The 16,670-nt window shown below is 53.6% G+C and overlaps 2 protein-coding genes across 8 annotated transcripts; both read left to right on the top strand.

Moving 5' to 3' along the window:
- The first annotated feature begins 675 nt into the window (after window positions 1-675).
- BABAM1 (BRISC and BRCA1 A complex member 1) lies at window positions 676-8,722 on the top strand. Of its 5 annotated transcripts, none has more exons than XM_036893383.2 (10): window positions 676-821; window positions 1,582-1,626; window positions 2,021-2,347; window positions 3,112-3,170; window positions 3,886-4,006; window positions 4,089-4,167; window positions 4,950-4,974; window positions 6,226-6,355; window positions 6,563-6,649; window positions 7,378-7,870. In XM_036893383.2, exons 3-10 carry the CDS (start codon window positions 2,069-2,071, stop codon window positions 7,579-7,581), a joined length of 984 nt encoding a protein of 327 aa, XP_036749278.1. In that variant the 5' UTR covers window positions 676-821; window positions 1,582-1,626; window positions 2,021-2,068; the 3' UTR covers window positions 7,582-7,870. The 5 variants fall into 5 exon arrangements, with proteins under 5 accessions (XP_036749278.1, XP_036749277.1, XP_036749276.1 ...); XM_036893382.2 differs by having other exon boundaries at window positions 2,018-2,347; XM_036893381.2 differs by having other exon boundaries at window positions 677-821; window positions 2,056-2,347.
- A 166-nt stretch (window positions 8,723-8,888) lies between these two features.
- ANKLE1 (ankyrin repeat and LEM domain containing 1) lies at window positions 8,889-16,632 on the top strand. 3 transcript variants are annotated; one of them, XM_036893377.2, is made up of 10 exons: window positions 8,889-9,083; window positions 9,157-9,309; window positions 9,688-9,793; window positions 9,899-10,037; window positions 10,283-10,339; window positions 10,835-11,017; window positions 11,138-11,315; window positions 11,604-11,763; window positions 11,869-11,998; window positions 12,254-16,632. In XM_036893377.2, exons 1-10 carry the CDS (start codon window positions 9,022-9,024, stop codon window positions 12,424-12,426), a joined length of 1,341 nt encoding a protein of 446 aa, XP_036749272.1. In that variant the 5' UTR covers window positions 8,889-9,021; the 3' UTR covers window positions 12,427-16,632. The 3 variants fall into 3 exon arrangements, with proteins under 3 accessions (XP_036749272.1, XP_036749271.1, XP_036749270.1); XM_036893376.2 differs by having other exon boundaries at window positions 10,283-11,017; window positions 11,869-12,002; XM_036893375.2 differs by having other exon boundaries at window positions 10,283-11,017; window positions 12,254-15,199.
- The last annotated feature ends 38 nt before the right edge of the window (window positions 16,633-16,670 follow it).

Here is a 16,670-nt window from a genome sequence, read left to right as displayed (position 1 = left end):
AGGAGGTTCCTTCTTCCTGTTTTTTTTTTTTTTTAATCTCTTGTTTTTCTGGCAAATTCTCCATCCTTCAAGGTTCAATTTACACAGCCCCTCCTGGCTGTCAACGAATTAGCCAGTCAGGTTGAGGTGGATAGGCTTAACTGATCCTTTTACAAATGAAACCGAGGCTCAAAGTGGATTTTAAATGGTTATGGGGGTAAGAAAAGTGTGAATGAGGAAGGAAGGGTGACTTGAAATAGCTCTGGCTTAGTATTTCTGGTTTTTGCCAATATATGTAAAGTAAGGAGAATCAAATATTGGGAGGGGTTTGGAGCTTGGGACACGCCCACCTACGTCCATAAAAACCCGCCCCTCGGTGAGGGCCGGGTCAGCTCTTCCAATCACCAATCAGGCTCGCCTCCTGTTCTAAATCCCGCTCAGCTAATTCCCACTCAGTTTAGGCCTTCTGAAGCCAGGCCTTCTTGGTCCCTCTGACACTACGCCATTGAAGACGCCACTCCCCACGCCTCGTCCCCGGTAGAAGCGCAGACCAGCGCCGTCAGATTAGGCCACAAACGTAAAAGCTCCGCCTTATCTTGCTTTAGCCAATCATATTCAAGATACCGCCCCACTCTCTCCCGGTGATCTCATTGCAAATCCCACCCCCTAAGCACATTCCCAGCCTATCAGCTTTCATGGCTCTTCAGCATCCTCCCCTTCTACTCTCCGCGGGACTACATTTCTCAGGGAGTGTCAGGACCGGGTGCCGCACCACTTCCGGCTGCCAAAGATGGCGGCTTCCTAGTGAGTCCGGGGCTGAGTTGGAGCCGGCTTAGGCTATGGTGAGCAGAAGTTGGGTGATGAAAACGTACGAGGGTCCATCTCTGGAGGCCCAGCTCCCCTACATCCAGAGGTCCAGTTCCTTGTCTGCCCTGAGGCTTCCGCCTTCAGCTCTAAGTCCTGGTCTAGATTCCATCCCTCTTGCTGAAGCTAAAACTTTATTTTTCTTAGAGGTTGTGGGGACTGCAGTGCGCTCAGAGGACGTGCCAGGCAGCCTGCACCCATTGCCCAGATAGGCCGACTCTTCCACTGTCATCTTGTCTTTTCTCAAAGGGACCTGTAACACCCGATCCACACCCTTTCCTTGTGCAGACACCCTCCAGGCAGCCCAGCGCCCACGGGAAGGGGTGAGGGAGTCCCAGCGGCTATTATTCTGTTAACCATAAAAATAAAGCTCAGTTATTTTACCACCACAGATGGTAGAGAATAGCAGAGAACTTCAACTCCGGGAATACAGGCTATGGCAAACCATTGGCAAGTCCAGAGAAGGAAAGGAAGGCTTTCTCTTTTACAGAGAAAAGTGGGGGGAATTGAAAGGGGCTGCTATAAGCAAAAAGCCCATTGGAGGAAACCGGGAATAGCTGAGTTGTGACAGCCTTTTATTGGCTGGGCAGTTGCCAGGCCAGGAGAAAATCTTCCTCCTGCTATGGTAGGAAAGTAAAGGCTTTGTGGGTCTGCAATTGATCAGGAGTGGTTGCGCATGAGAGCTCCCCCTGCTGGACTCCCAATTCTATGTAAAATGAAGTTTTCTTTGTTTCACAGGTATAGCTGGATCCAGGTGTCCCGAAGTCCATCTGCCGTTTTCAGGTGAGCATCACTTTAGGCAGGCTCTATTTCCCCCCTTGGCAGCGCTCGACTTCTATCCTCCCGGCACTGCATTTTTAACGAGTCCTTCTTCCCTAATAGCACTGTGGGAAGCCTCAGAGCTGCCTCTCGCTAACCTGTATTGGCTCATGTCTGCATCTCTGAGCCATCGGCCAGATGTGCTCATTGGCCAAGGGGGAAGGCGGGGTTAGCTCTACAGGAAAAATAAAATGTAGACTATTACCTTAAGTCAGAGTGAATGCCAGGCTGATGCTAAAGGCCCCCATTCTATAGATGGGTAAACTGAGGCCCTGCGAGGGGTGACTCTTATAGTCAGTAAGGGCTCATGCCCTGTCCTCTTGTCCTGTAACCAAATGTTTTTAAAACCTCCAAGGAGAGGATCCTGGCTTCCCCTATTCCTGCTCCATCCAGCCACTCAGGAGCCATGGAGGTGGTGGAACCCAGCAGCCCCACCGAGGAGGAGGAAGAGGAGCAGTCAGCCGAGCCCAGGCCCCGCACACGCTCTAATCCTGAGGGGGCTGAGGACCGGGCGCTGGGGGCCCAGGCCAGTGTGGGCAGCCGCAGCGAGGGTGAGGGTGAAGCTTCCAGTGCTGATGACACTATGCCCAACCCTCCAGGAGCTGGCCCCAAACCCTGGCAGGTACCCCCGCCAGCTCCTGAGGTCCTAGTGCGGACGCCAAGGGTCAACTGTCCAGAAAAGGTGGTAAGTGAGGGGCTTGGCCTGTGGCTTTGAGGTATAAGGGAACCTTCAGTTAAACATCCTTGCCTTTTGGGATTCACTCTGCAAACAGTCCCTTTGGATGAGTTTCCTAGGACTGCCACACAATCAGCACAAACCAGGTGGCTTGGAATAACAGAAACTTATTCCCTCCCCATTGTGGACGCTACAGTCTGAACTCAGGGAGTCAGCAGACATACCCTCCCTCTGGAGGCCTAGGGAGGAGATGCCCTTGCCTCTTCTATGACTGGCCTCCTGGCTTGCACCAAACCACTCTGGTCTCTGCCTCTGTTCCCACATGGCCTTCTCCTCTGTGTCTGAGTTTTCTCTTCTTTCTCCTGTAAGGATGCATCATGGAGTCAGAATGATCTTATCTCAAGATCTTTGTCTTAATTATATCAGCAAAGACTAATTCCAGTTAAAGTCACATCCTGAGGTTCTAGGGGACATATATTTTGGGAGGCCTTATTCAACCCACGATGCATTTGTTTTCTTGCTTCTGTGTGAAATGTTCCCCAGTTCGTTTACTCACTCATAAACCTGGGCTGCTAGTCCAGTGCTCTGTTCCTGGAGTTGCTGCCTTCCAAAGTGGATGGCTTGGCTGGGAATTGGAAGTCGTCATCCTGCCTCTTTAGGCAGAGCTGCTCGTATTGGGCCAACTCAGAGTGGTGTGTAGGGGGTGGTGTTACCATCCAGTTACCAGGTGCTGCCTGTCACTCACCCCTTACCACCCTCCCATGTCCTTGCAGATCATCTGCCTAGACCTGTCGGAGGAAATGTCACTGCCAAAGCTGGAGTCATTCAATGGGTGAGAGGGGACATTTCAGGGCTTGAATTTGCAGCCACAGCTGGGGGGGCAGGGGCAACTGAAAAACACAGGACTCTGTCTGAGACTCACACAGCTTGGCTTGGCCTGGGACCTGGTGGTATCACAGAGCAGAAACAATTGATAATGATACAGCTGTGGTCCTTGGGGCCCTGTCCCAAGCGTGTGACAGCTGTCACATGCCACCTATGTCACAGCAATGCCTCAGAAGCTTCCAGGAGCAAAGTGCCTTGACCAACGCCTCTCTGCAAATAGGCAGAGCCAGGATTCAGACCTAGGCTTAAGTGGCCCCAAATCTCTTCCTCTGCATGGCTGAGTCTCTGTGGGGCCGGACAGCAGGGCCTAGACTTGGCCCGAGTTGCTTTGGGAGATGCTGAGAGCAAGCCCCCCTTCCCCTTGCTGGCACCCCCTCTGACCACTGTGACTGAGTGGGCCCAGGGGAGCCTTGGGAGAATCAGCTGTAAGACTCACATTGGCCAGAGGGACCGATGTGGAGAGGGCAAGAGCTGGAGAGGGTCAGCTGGGCGCCGGTTATGGCTGGGCTCTGCTGCCCCAGTGCTGGATGGCCTGGGCCTCGGTGCCTGGCCATGGAGCTTGTGGACAGTTCCCCAGGATGGGAAGGTGAGGAGACAACCTCTGGGCCAGAAGGCCTTGCCTTGACCACTGTGCTCACTCTGTATCCCAAAACCCTCTGTAGCTCCAAAACCAACGCCCTGAATGTCTCCCAGAAGATGATCGAGATGTTTGTGCGGACAAAACACAAGATTGACAAAAGCCATGAGTTTGCACTAGTTGTGGTGAATGATGACATCGCCTGGGTGAGGCTGGGGTAGGGCTGGGGTGCCCTGGGGTCCCCTAGGGGCCCGGGAGTACCTCACTGAGGCCTGTGCTTCCCTGCAGCTGTCTGGCCTGACCTCTGACCCCCGTGAGCTCTGCAGCTGCCTCTACGACCTGGAGACAGCCTCCTGCTCTACCTTTAGTATCCTTCCAGGCAGGGGCAGCCTGCGGAGAGGGCTGGCCCGTCCTGCTGTCCCCAGAACCAGAGAATCTTGAATCATGGAGGGGGCTGGCTCAGACCGGCTCAGGTCCACATCCCAGCTTTGCCCCAACAAGCTTGGGCCAGTCTCTCTCTGAGCTTCAGTTTCTTCATCTGTAAAATGAGAGGCACAAAAATCTCCTACTCAGTAGGGCCTCTGTGAAGAAAATGTAATACAGAAGCAAAAATAGCTGATTTGTACTCTGCATGTCAAAACTGCACCCACTTTGGGAGGACTCCATGCAGGGCTAAACATATACTTGGTGCTCAATAAATGGCAGCATGTGACTGAAAAGTCACAATCACTGCTACAACTCCTTCAACCTGGGTGCAGCACATTTTATGTTAGTTTGACCATGAAAGGCTCATGTGAGGCCCAAAACTTAAATAGAATGTGATCCTTGTGAGTTAGAATACAATGCTAAGTGTTGGGAGATGGGGACAGGGACACCCATGGCTCTTTCATTGTGGGAAGAGTGGCCCCAGCCCTGAGGGAGATTTGAATTAGCAAGGGTCTTCAGGGCATCTATTGCCAGCCCCCTATTTTGTGGTCAGTGCTAAGGGAAAACAGCCTCAGAGAGGACAAGCGACTGGGCCGGATTCACACAGCGTGTCTCCAGCGCTGGATGGTACCTGCTCTCTCCTGGCATCAGGTTGGGGGAAGCCACGTGCCCCTGCCCTTCCATGTGCACTACCACTGGCTTTCTCCTCAGCATCCTTGCCAGATCTGGAAGGTCTCTTCAGCCTCATGTAAGTCCCCCTTCCCCGTGACTCACCTTCCATGTTAGTCCTGTCATGATCCTGTGGCCCTCTACTATATTTTTTAACCCAGAGGATGGCAAACTTGCTGTAAAGAGCCAGGTAGTAAAAGTTTCTGGCTTTGCAGGCCACATGGTCTCTGTTGCAATGACTGGACTATGCCATGGTAATCCAAAAGCAGCCACAGGCCATACATACACAAGTAGGTGAGCTTTGTGCTCATAAAATTTAACTGATCACACTGAAATTTGAATTTCATATCATTTCCATGTGTAATGAAATATTCTTCTGATTTTTTTCCGCACCAACCATTTAAAAAGGTAAAAACCATCCTTAGCTCATGGGCCCTAGTCTTCCAAACCCCGTTTTCACCAGCCCCTCTAATAATGGCCATGGAGCTTATTTTTGCCTTTTCTGTCATGATTAACCTAGTACAATCATCTCAGGAAAGTCTGCGAGTAAATCCATGGGGTAAATTCCTAATGGAGGACCGTGGAGGACCAGGACCTAATGCTGGATCCAGTGGGTGTTTGTTTTTGTTCTTTTTTAATTTTACTAGACTTTCCAAAGCACATTCTCAGAAAATTAACCTTCTTTATCTCCCCGAGCACTGAAGTTGATCACCTGCTGAAAGTTCTGCTTGTCTGATAGTGGGAAGAGACTACATGTTGCTTTGCTGTGCTTTTCATTGAGCCTTTTTTCATTCCTTTTTAAGCCATTCAGTATTCCTTCAGTGATTTATTTGTCCCCTTTACCTTTTCCTGGGGGATACCAACTTTCCTTGTCAATCAGATTTGCTTTTTACATATTAAGGACATTAGTCCTCTGTCTGCCTAGTGCCCTTTGCTCAACATGAGATCCAGCTGCAGCTATGGCTAAGCAGGGACGTGGATGTTGACTTAGCATGTAAGATCAGGTCCCTGTCTAAGAGTCTCCTGGCCTTGTGGGGCAAGTCCAACTCAGGGCAGTGATGGATGCTCAGGGTGCTGAGAGTGGCCAGAGAAAGCTCCAGTTTTCAGCAAAGCCTCCCTGATGGCGCAGGAGAGGTCAGGCAGGAGGGTAAGGCTGCGGTGGTACTCCAGGCAGAGGGAATAGCATGTGGTAGGGCTTAGAGGCAGCAGTGAACTTGGGAGGGTTTATGGGGGGCCTTGCATGCCCAGTGAAGAGGAGCTGGGCTCTCCAAGGGTGTCAGAGGGACCCCAAGACCAAGTTCTGACCTGTCTCCCTATGCCTGCTATGCAGCCAGCAGAAGACAGAGCTGCCAGTCACGGAGAATGTACAGACAATTCCGCCCCCATACGTGGTCCGCACCATCCTCATCTATAGCCGTCCACCCTGCCAGCCCCAGTTTTCCCTGACGGAGCCCATGAAGGTGAGTGAGGCCTGGGAGAGGGCAGGATGTCTGCTGTCAGCAGGATGGGTGGTTAGACACCTGGAGGGACTTCCTGACCACTGGAGCTGTGGCACCTTCAGGCAGGTTCCCAGAGTCCAAGGCAGAAGCTGGGGGATGGGGGGCATGGGAGCGTGGAGCGTGGGGTGCCCTTGCCCTTGCCCAAAGGCTGGTGTTCTTCCCCTGCAGAAAATGTTCCAGTGCCCGTATTTCTTCTTCGATATTGTTTACCTCCACAATGGCACTGATGAGAAGGAGGAGGAGATGAGCTGGAAGGTGAGACGCTGCTGTGTGGGTGGGTGGCGGGTGGGCATAGATGGGGTTTCTCAGAGCCCACCTGCCATATGCCTGGAGGAGCCGTCTCCACTGCAGCCCTGGATCGCTGGTCCTACTGGATCGTTGTTATTTAGTCATTCAGCAACCGCTTCCACACCTGCTGTGAGCTAGTGGGGAATGTTGGCATGCTGGCTCCAGGAGCATGTAGAGTCCTGCCCATATCATCTCCTCTCTCTTCCTGCCTTTGTTCTTGCTGTGTCCTCTGCCTGGAGCCCCCTTCCCTCCCTGCCTTCACATCCCAGCCCTGAACTAGCTGTAGGATCCTGAGTAGGCCATTTATCTCTCTGAGCCTTAGTTTATCCAACTCTGAATAGGGAGAGTTGAGACCAGTTCCTACCTATACCTCAATACCCTAACGCAAAAGTCCCTACTCTGGGAAGCTTTCCCTGCACGCCAGGGAAGATCAGCTTGGGGACTATCACTAGTGTGTATCTGACTGTGTCTCTCCAGACTAGGGGCTCCAGGACTAAGACCTCTTGAGGTTGTAACACTGGGAGGTAGGCTTGGGGTAGGGAATATTTGCCCAGTGTAGATATATTTTTTGTCAGGCAAACTCCTCTTCATCCTTTAGAACTCACCTAATGCCCCCTCCTTTGGAAAGCCTTCCAGGGGCAGGGAGGGCCTGTCCTGGGAGCCCCTGCCTGAACAGCCCCTCCCTGGCCCCACAGGAAATGTTTGCCTTCATGGGCAGCCTGGATACCAAGGGTACCAGTTACAAGTACGAGGTGGCGCTGGCTGGGCCAGCCCTCGAGCTGCACAACTGTATGGCCAAACTACTGGCTCACCCATTGCAGCGGCCCTGCCAGAGTCATGCATCCTATAGCCTGCTGGAGGAGGAGGATGAAGCCACTGAGGTTGAGGCCACTGTTTGAACCACACTTGTGTACCTTATTACATCCTTGTAACTTTGTACAATGAAACCCTTGGCCTAGAATGCTGGTTCTTAAACTGGACTCTGTGGGACCCTGTGGGATTCCAGGAGGTACTCAGAGGACCTAGGGGACCCTGGAAGGAAACTCAGGCTTCCAGGAAACATGGCAGGGACTCTTTGGCACCCGTTTCCCAGTTTCCCAGGCTACATCCCACTCCCAGTTTGTCGATTGTAATTTTTGTTCTCTGTGTGATTTTTGTCATCAAAATAAAAATCTTGAGGGTCCCTAACTGAGGTCCACAACAATCACCTTGTGTTAATTGAGCTCTTCTTGCAAGTGACAGAAAACCTGCCCACCGAACATAAAGGGAAAGTCTTGCTTCTTGTGGATGAGAAACCAAGGTGCAGCTTCAGGCTTGGGTGTATCCAGCCATTCCGACATTACTGTTGGGAGTGGGCTAAAATACCCTGGGTGATGTTAAGTGTGCCCTGCTTGTCTCCCAATCCGTGGAAAGGGATGAGATGGCTGGGACCACTCTGCAAACCCCAACCCAGGTGAAGTGAGGGTTCCCAGCACTAGCATACAGCCTTGCCTGGGCCAGGTGACCTTGCATTGGGCCAGTCATGGGCCACAGTTGTGGGATGCCCTGACTGGCCGTCAAGCCTTTCTGGGACGGGAGGATTTACAGCTCCATCAGGAAACTGGGTGCACTGTGCACTCTAGAGGAAGGGAGAGGCCCACCATTCAACTATCTGTATAGCAATTGTGAGAAAAAAAAAAGTTACCTACGAGGTTCTCTCAGTGCCATATAAAATGAAAATAGCTTTTTTGAACAACAGCTATTCCTCCTTATGAGCATTTATTGGGCACCCAAGTGCCAGACCCCAGTGATGAAAGCTTTGTTCAACTTAACAGCATCCTGGAATAGATTATTGTCCCATTTTGCAGATGGTGAAACTAAGGCCCTGAGGCCCCCGCGCTACAGTTACAGAGTCCGGGCTCTGGGGACATGAAAATGGGCCACTCAGAGCTTCTGGAGGCGGTAGCTGTTAATCAAAGGCTTACATAGTACGGGTGCTGTGCGAGCTTAGGTGCCTTAACAAAGCTGTCCAGGAGACTGTATGCCCCGGGGATATCCGTGGGTCCCATTCTGCCCGTAACTCCACCCACTCCGGCAAGGTGCCTTCCCGTTCCGTTTAGAAACGAGATAAGCCACCCGTCCCTGCCTTTATCGGCAGCCCCAGGTCCCGCTGGAGCTCAACTTGGTGTCGTGGCTAGGGAGGGCGCAAAATCTCCCCAACCCGGCTGGCTTGAGGCTGCTGCGCGGTGCCAGGGAGCGGGGACCGGAGTCGAGGGGCGGGGCGGCGCTTGCGCACGAGGGCGCCTCAGGAAATTGAAAATCGGCGGGCCGGGCTGCAGGGTTCGGGGTCGTGCCAGGGCATGGGCGCTGGGGCTGACCTGGCGCTGCGGCTGCGGGCAGCGCTGCGGGAGGAGGAGCCGCGGTGAGGGCGGGGCCCTGGGGGCCGGCTGGGTGCGGGGCGGGGGTCATGGTCCACTCTGACCACCTGCCCGTAGGGCGGTGGAGGAGCTGCTGCACCGCGGCGCTGACCCCAACCTGGTGCTTGCGGATGGCGCGGCGGCCATACATCTGGCGGCCGGGGCCCGATACCCGCGAGGTGTGCGCTGCCTGGAAGCTCTTCTGCGCCGAGGAGGGGACCCCAACGCTCGGTGAGGCGGGGCCTGGGCCAGGGGTTGGGTCTTTGAAACAGGGGAGTGGTCTCCAGAGTGAGGGCGGGAACTCGGTTCCCAACGTTGGGGCTTGGCGATTTTGAACTCAGAGTCAAAGGGCAGGCAGGGTAGAGTCCCAGACTGAGAGTGGGGTATGAGGCTTCTCTGGGGCCGAAGTGGGATCGAAGCTACAGATCTAGAGGCAGAGAGGCTCTAGGGTCAGAGAGCAGAGGTTTGGGTCCCAGCCCAAGGGCTAGGATCTAGGTTCCGAGGGTGGTCTCAGGGCAGCAGGTGGAGATGGGAAGCCGAGGGCCAAGGCTCGGGGACCCGGGGATCGAATTCCCTTCTCCGCTGACCCTTCCCCGGTTCCTGCCCCAGATCGGCCGAGGCGTTGACACCATTGCATGTGGCCGCCGCCTGGGGCTGTCGCCGCGGCCTGGAGCTGCTGCTGAGCCAGGGAGCTGACCCCGAGCTGCGCGATCAGGTGCGGCGCGCAGCGTCCATAGCCGCAGGGCGGACCCAGAGAGATTGGGAGCGAGAATGGAGGGAGGAGGGTGTCGGGCGCCCCCTGCTGACAGCACCGCGGCAGGACGGACTCCGGCCGCTGGACTTGGCTGAGCAGCAGCTGCACCAGGACTGCGCGTGCGTCCTGCGGGATTTCGACAGGAGGACTTGGACTCGGACAAAGACCCAGGAGCCTGTGCCTGAGCCTGAGCCCGAGGCTGGCAGTGAGTGGGGCCTGCGCTGCCTGTGGGGCTTAGCCTCCGTTCTAGCTTTGTGTGTCTCTGATGTCCAACTCTCTCCAGATCATTCTGTCTCGCATCCAGCGCCTCTGGCCAAATCTGGCTGCTTCGGATTCTCTCCATCTTGCCCGCGCCTCCAGCGGTTTCTTCCTGTCTGATCCGACTCCCATCTCTACTTCTGGCTCCCCCCTCCCCTACTCTCTGACCACCACTCTCATCTCCTGCTTCAGGCCCAGGCCCCTGGGGACCTCCTGATGTGATGCCGGACTCTACAGGCCTGGGCGGAGGTGACAGCAAGGATACGGGCTTGGAGGCTGGTTCTGGCTCTCCCAGCCTCTGTGCCCACCCTGAGGTCGCCATGAAGGATGAGAGCTCAGATTCCCCTCTGGGGCCCTGGGACTGCAGCTCAGATGACTCCTTTGTCACTGCTGTCGAGGCCTCTGGAGCCGAGGACCACATCTCTCCCTGGGGTGTGTCATTGCCTCAGACCAGGCAGGGCCTCCTGTCCATTGTCCAGCCCTCCCAGAGAGTGCCAAGGTCTCCAGGTACCCCACAGTGGGTGCATCGAGCCATCATGGCAGGCAGGGAGGCAGAGCTGAATGCCTGTCTAGAGGCCCTGACTCTGACCTCCTCAGCTGCCTCCCTCTCCCCCACATCCCTCCCAGATGGGAGCCCCATTCGTAGTCCCCCTCAGGAACCACTGCCTGGATCCCCTGACCTCCACCTCCTAACAGACGACCAGTTGTCCCTTGACAGTGATGTGTTCATCCTCTGGCTCTCAGAGGATGAAAGCTCCACAGGTGGCAGGGACCTTGCACCCTCTTGCCAGTGCCTGCCGGTACCTGCCTTGTCTGACCTGGAGTTACTACAAGAACTCCGAGCTCTTGGCAAGAGCCCCGGCCCCATCACACCCTTCACCCGGCCATGCTATCTCCGACAGCTGGAAGAAGCCCAGGCTGTTCCTGGTTAGTTCCTTCTGGGCACCCAGAGAGGACCTCCAGGAATCCCTGGAGACCCCCGACTCTTAGTCCTAGTCTGGGAACCACCTCTTCCTGTGTCTCCCTTGACTCAGTTTCCCTTCCCAGGTCCAGACTTTTCAGGCTACAGCCCAGAGCTGGCTGAGGCTTTGCGGACAGGCTGTATCCCCAATGCCCAGGCAGATGAGGATGCGCTTGCCCAGCAGTTTGAGCGGCTGGATCCCAACAGAAGGTGGCGGGAGGGAGTTGTGAAGTCCAGTTTCACGTATCTGCTGCTGGACCCCAGGTACGCAGAGCAGGAATGACCCAGAAGTGGGAGCTGGAAAGTTCTGAGATGGATTCTTATTTGCTGTGTGTCCTTTGGAAGGACTGGCCCTCTCTGGTCATCAACTTCTCTATCTGTAAAAGGTTGGCTGGATTCAGTTCAAGCTGCTGAGTGTCCTTGGGGAGCAGCCACCACTCTCTGCCCTATAGAAGGGGTCACTGGACATGGGTTCAAGTTACTCTGTGACGTTACAGACTGTCTTGGGGGCGACTCTTGTCTCTTCCTCTCTGAGCCACACCCTTCATCCAGAGAGACTCAGGACCTGCCAGCTCGAGCCTTCTCACTGACCCCAGTTGAATGCCTTCAGACTTTTGTTCATGCTATCTTCTATGTGGGCAAGGGGACACGAGCCCGACCAGATGTCCACCTCTGGGAAGCCCTCAGCCACCACAGGCAGCTGGGAAAACAGGTGTGAGGATAAGGACCAGGGTCATGGCAGGGACAGCTGGGCCATGGGGAGGTAGAGGAAGGAGGGAAGTGGGGTACTGACTCTTGATCCCACTCTCACTCCAAGGCCTGCCCCAAGGTACACCAGATCTTGGACATTTGGGCCAGTGGTCGTGGTGTTGTCTCCCTGCATTGCTTCCAGCATGTGGTCGCTGTGGAGGCTTACACTCGAGAGGCGTGTCTTGTGGATGCTCTAGGTAGGCACGTGCATTGTCAGGTGTTGGTGGGGGTCACATGAGGGGCACTTAATCTACCAATTCCCTCAGTCTTTCTCAGGGTTCTTCATTCATGCAATTAGCAATTATTGAGTACCACTCTGTACTGCATGAACACATATTTTACTCCATTGGTTTATCCCTGCTCGAGGGCAATACACAGTGGGTTCACTGTCACATACTTCTGCCAGGGGTTCCCTGAGGCTGCTCCTGTTACCTCACCCTCAATCTCTCCAGGGATCCAGACACTGACCAACCAGAAACAAGGGCACTGCTACGGAGTGGTGGCAAGCTGGCCACCAGCCCGGCGCCGCCGCTTGGGGGTGCATCTGCTGCACCGTGCCCTCCTTGTCTTTTTGGCTGAGGGCGAGCGAGAGCTGCGGCCCCAGGACATCCAAGCCTGCAGCTGAGTCCTGGGGAATTGGCCATCCAGCCTAAGGTGTTTGAGTGTTGCGGCTGCCCCATGCTGAAAGCAGCCACCGACCTCCAGCTCTACCCAAGTTGCACAGCAGGGCCGATGTCCCCCTCAGGCTGAGGGGAGGTTTGTTACAGATGGAACTGCTGGAGAGGTAGTGAGCTCCCATCATGGGAGAACAGATAGGGAGCAGAGGTTCTTTGAAACATTTGGTGACTGAATATGCTGGTGCTTTGGCAGTTTGGTCCTGTCTGTGTGGACAGAGTCCACTTTGATCTCCCTGGTATGGGGGACCCACAGTGTGGGCTGGGCTGGGTGAATCTGCCCAGCTCAAGAGCTAGATTTTGCTACTTGCCCACTGTGGGACCTCAGACCAATAATTTGTCTCTCTGAGCCTGTTTCCTCCACTGTACAGTGAGAGGAGACATTGAAAGGTCCTACCTCAAGGGATCATTGTGGAAATCGGATTCAATGAAGTCATGTGGCTGAAGTATGTGGCTCAGACCTGTATCAAGCCACAGTTGCCCTTCAGCCCAGGTGGAAAGTCTTCAGGGAAAGGGTAAATGCTGTGAAGCTCTCAAGGGCCTGACTGTGTGTGAGCAGGGCCGGGGAGGTCTTCAGGGTGTGGGTGAATTACTAACCCTCCACAGGATCAGTGTGCAACTTGAGCCTCCTGGTGTTGCCTCTCTGACCCTGTTTCTTCTACTATAAAATGGGATCAATAACCCCAACCTCCTGGTGAAGCAACTTGATTTCAGATCATTCACATATGTTAGAGCATGGGTAAAACTGTAACATTTCCAGAGTATCTCACCTGGCTTTAGTGCATCTGCATATCCTCAGCGGTGGAGAAAAGTTCATCTCCATATTAATGGGTGATTACCTGGGCAACGGAGGGCTTGTCTGTACCTGAGAGGTGAGGGGGAGGGCCGGTTTTGCTGTTGCTGGAGCAGGAGAGAGAAACAGCCCAGGACTGCAGTTTTGTAAGCAATAAATGAGTTTTAAACTTTATTTCTCCCTTTGACTGATTTCAGTTTTTAGAGGTATTCTGCCCGGGATTTCCTTTCCCCAGGATTTCCTTTCCCCAGACTTACATCTGGCGTAGTCAGTAGGATTCCTCTGAACCCGAAATCTGTCATAATGGGTGCAACCTTTGGGAGGGCTGCCCCGAGAAATGATGGGGAGAAGTGGTGCTTGTGCAGAGGGGTGTGTGTCTACACCATGTGGTCGTGGAGGCGCCACCACCGCTGCTGGCCGCGCTGACCCCAGCCGGTGGCCTGAGCCTAAGGCTACTGCTTCTGCCACTGCTGCTGCTTCTGCTGCCAGCTGGAGCCTGGTCACAACTATGAAAGGAGCAGAGGTCCGGGTCACCTTGACAGAGAAGCAACTGGCTGCTGTGTACCACACCTTGCTACAGAGCACATCGCCAGAACAGCTTCAACCAAGGTAATAACCACCTATTCCATTGTTGGGTGGGTGAGAGACTGGACCCAAAGGCCATGGAGTGGCATGGCACAGACACCTACCATATGTCATGTGACTGGCCATTTGCCTTTGGCATCCCCAGGGAATGATGAAGCAGATGCATTGGCCCACGTGGTCTGGCCAGAAGGAAAGTCTGCCTCTGATGTGGCCCAGTGGCTACATCAGCATTTGTTGCATGTGGGGCAAAAGACAATCTGGGCTGTAGCCCATCGGTGGGGCTTGCCATTGACCTCTGAAGAAGTCAGCCAAGCCCAGAAGGGGTGCCCTGCATGTTGTGCAGATCATCAAACGACGAGGAGCCTAAAACATCTCTTTGCAGCCTATGGCCAGTTGCCGGGGATTGAGAGCGATCAAGGCTCCCACTTTATTGGACATGTGTTGCAAGGATGGGTGCAGCAATTAGGAATAAAATGGACGTGGCCCTGGACATTTCAACACATGGACTGGTGATGGCTCCTCTGGCACCTTGGGGAAAAGGCCTGGAAGCTGGCCTCCTGTGTATTCCTGGAATAACAGCAAAGTTGCCCCCCAAGTCATGGTTGTTTGCTTCTGCAGTCCTTGTGTCCTGGATGCGCCCCCTGACTGCAGCTGCCGTGTGATGGCTGGAATGGACGAGCTTTGGACTTAATCTGCATGGGACTTTGAACCTAGCTGAACCCTCTGGCTTGAGAATTATCATGATTGTGTTGCTGTTGTCAAGAAAAAAATGCTTAAAGAGAGGCTTGACTTGTCCCTAATGTTTGGTAAAAGTTTTGTGAGCAATCTAGCATGGTTGTTAGGAATGAATAAACAAGTATAGAACATATTTTGTGCTTAGTGAGAGATCATGCTGTAAAGTACATTTACATAATCTGCATAGGCTGAATCCTCTGGTTTGAGGATTATCAAGATTTTATTGCTGTTGCTATTGTATGTTATTGGATTGGTCAGAAGAGGGGGAATGAGTAAATTGTACGGCGAGATTTCTGGAGGTGTGGCCTGTGGGTAAAATTGTAACATTTCCAGAATATCTCGCCTGGCTTTAGTATATCTGCATATCAATAGGCGTTCAAAGGTGGAAAGAAGTATGGCTTTAGTGCATTTGCATCATTCCTCAGGGGTGGAGAAAAGTACATCTCCATATTAATGGGTGATTACCTGGGCAACGGAGGGCTTGTCTGTACCTGAGAGGTGAGGGGGAGGGCCGGTTTTGCTGTTGCTGGAGCAGGAGAGAGAAACGGCCCAGGACTGCAGTTTTGTAAGCGATAAACGGGTTTTAAACTTTATTTCTGTCTTTGACTGATTTCGGTTTTTAGAGGTATTTCGCCTATCCTCTCCCCGGACTTACAAAACTGCAGTCCCGGGCTGTCTTTCTCCTCTGCTCTGGAAGAAGCCAGCAAGCAAACCAGCCCCCTCCCCTTAACCTCTCAGGTTCAGACACGCCCTCGGTTGCCCAGGTAATTACCCATTGGCTTGGAGATGAACTTCTCTCCACCCCTGAGGATGTCCCAAAGCCAGGCGAGGTATTCTGGAAATACTACAATTTTACCCACACCAAGCCACCACCCTGGTGAGCTGTTGGCAGGATCATTTTAGGCTTTCTAGAAGTTTCTTCATAGCATCCAGTGAGTTTAGGGACCACGGATTATCTGCTGCCTCATTGGATTCACCACCAACTCAGCAAACCAAATCCTGCAGGCAGCGGGCTGTACTGCCTGCAGAAGTTCCCACCTGCCTGGCTCTGGTACTGAGTTCCTCCCTTCTCTGGGGCAATGGCTGGTATTAGGGGCCTGGCCTCAGGAGTGGGCCTGTGCTCTACCTTTTTAACCCAGCTGAAGAAACCTCTCTCCAGGCTTCTGTTTCCTCATGTGAAGACTGGGAGGCCTGCTAGACACCATGTCTTGATAAAGTGGTAGCAATTCAAACAGCATGCCATCTGCCCAGGAATTCACAAACAGGTCACCAGGAAAGAATCCAGTGACTGTTAAAAGACCCCAGATTAACAAAATTTGCCTAACAGGGTTTCCCAACCACAGCCCTAATGATACTTGAAGGCAAATTAGTCTATGCTGTGGGGGCCATCCTATGCATTGTAGAATGTCAGGGTGGCATCCCTGGGTTCCACTCACTAGATGTGGGTAGCACTACCCCCACCCCTGTTGTGGCAATCAAAAATGTCTCCAGAATATGCCAATGGAAAACAGGGGCCTGGTGAGAACCCTAGGCCTAAAATGCAGGTAGGCTCACAAACCAGTGGGGAAAAGACCAAAGATGTGGCAACTGCAGGGATAACGCTGTCCTCTCACTGTCCCATAAACCAAAGATGCCCCTAGATATATATGCATTCGAATAAATACAGAGGAACAAGAGCATGGCTGTGGGTAGGGAAACCCGCCAGACACACAAGGAAAAGATTCGGTGGCTTCAAAATAAAAATCAATCTCCATGACAAAAGTGGCCCTAAATCAAGTTGGAAGATAAAATGGGATAGTAAGAGGTACAACTGGCCAGTGGCGTACTCAGCGCAGGGCCTTGTATGCAGCTGGCACTCCATTATGGCTGCTGTAATCTCATGCAGCATCTACTGATCCTCACCTCGACCTCCACATCCACCTCAGTTGGACCTCCTCCTCCCCTCCCGGGCCTGGGAGCTCTCCCCTGACTTACAGCTTCTGCTCGGGCAATGCTGCACAAGCAGCCCTTGTGTTCTGAGGAGGGTAGGGAAACTCAGGATGCAGGCTTGGCCGACGGACATCCTCTAGTCTCTGCAGGTCA

The sequence above is a fragment of the Manis pentadactyla genome, chromosome 12 (genome assembly GCF_030020395.1).
Source record: "Manis pentadactyla isolate mManPen7 chromosome 12, mManPen7.hap1, whole genome shotgun sequence".
Classification (NCBI taxonomy): domain Eukaryota; kingdom Metazoa; phylum Chordata; class Mammalia; order Pholidota; family Manidae; genus Manis; species Manis pentadactyla.
This window is presented reverse-complemented; position numbering and strand designations above follow the sequence as displayed.

Coding starts and splice junctions, on each gene's coding strand:
- ANKLE1 (XM_036893375.2), top strand. CDS start 9,022: ATGGGCGCTGGGGCTGACCTGGCGCTGCGGCTGCGGGCAGCGCTGCGG. Junction 10,038..10,282: donor GCCTGAGCCCGAGGCTGGCA/GTGAGTGGGGCC, acceptor CTCCTGCTTCAG/GCCCAGGCCCCTGGGGACCT. Junction 11,316..11,603: donor TATCTGCTGCTGGACCCCAG/GTACGCAGAGCA, acceptor CCCTTCATCCAG/AGAGACTCAGGACCTGCCAG.
- BABAM1 (XM_036893380.2), top strand. CDS start 819: ATGGTGAGCAGAAGTTGGGTGATGAAAACGTACGAGGGTCCATCTCTG. Junction 4,168..4,949: donor AGCCTCCTGCTCTACCTTTA/GTATCCTTCCAG, acceptor CATCCTTGCCAG/ATCTGGAAGGTCTCTTCAGC. Junction 6,650..7,377: donor AGGAGGAGATGAGCTGGAAG/GTGAGACGCTGC, acceptor CTGGCCCCACAG/GAAATGTTTGCCTTCATGGG.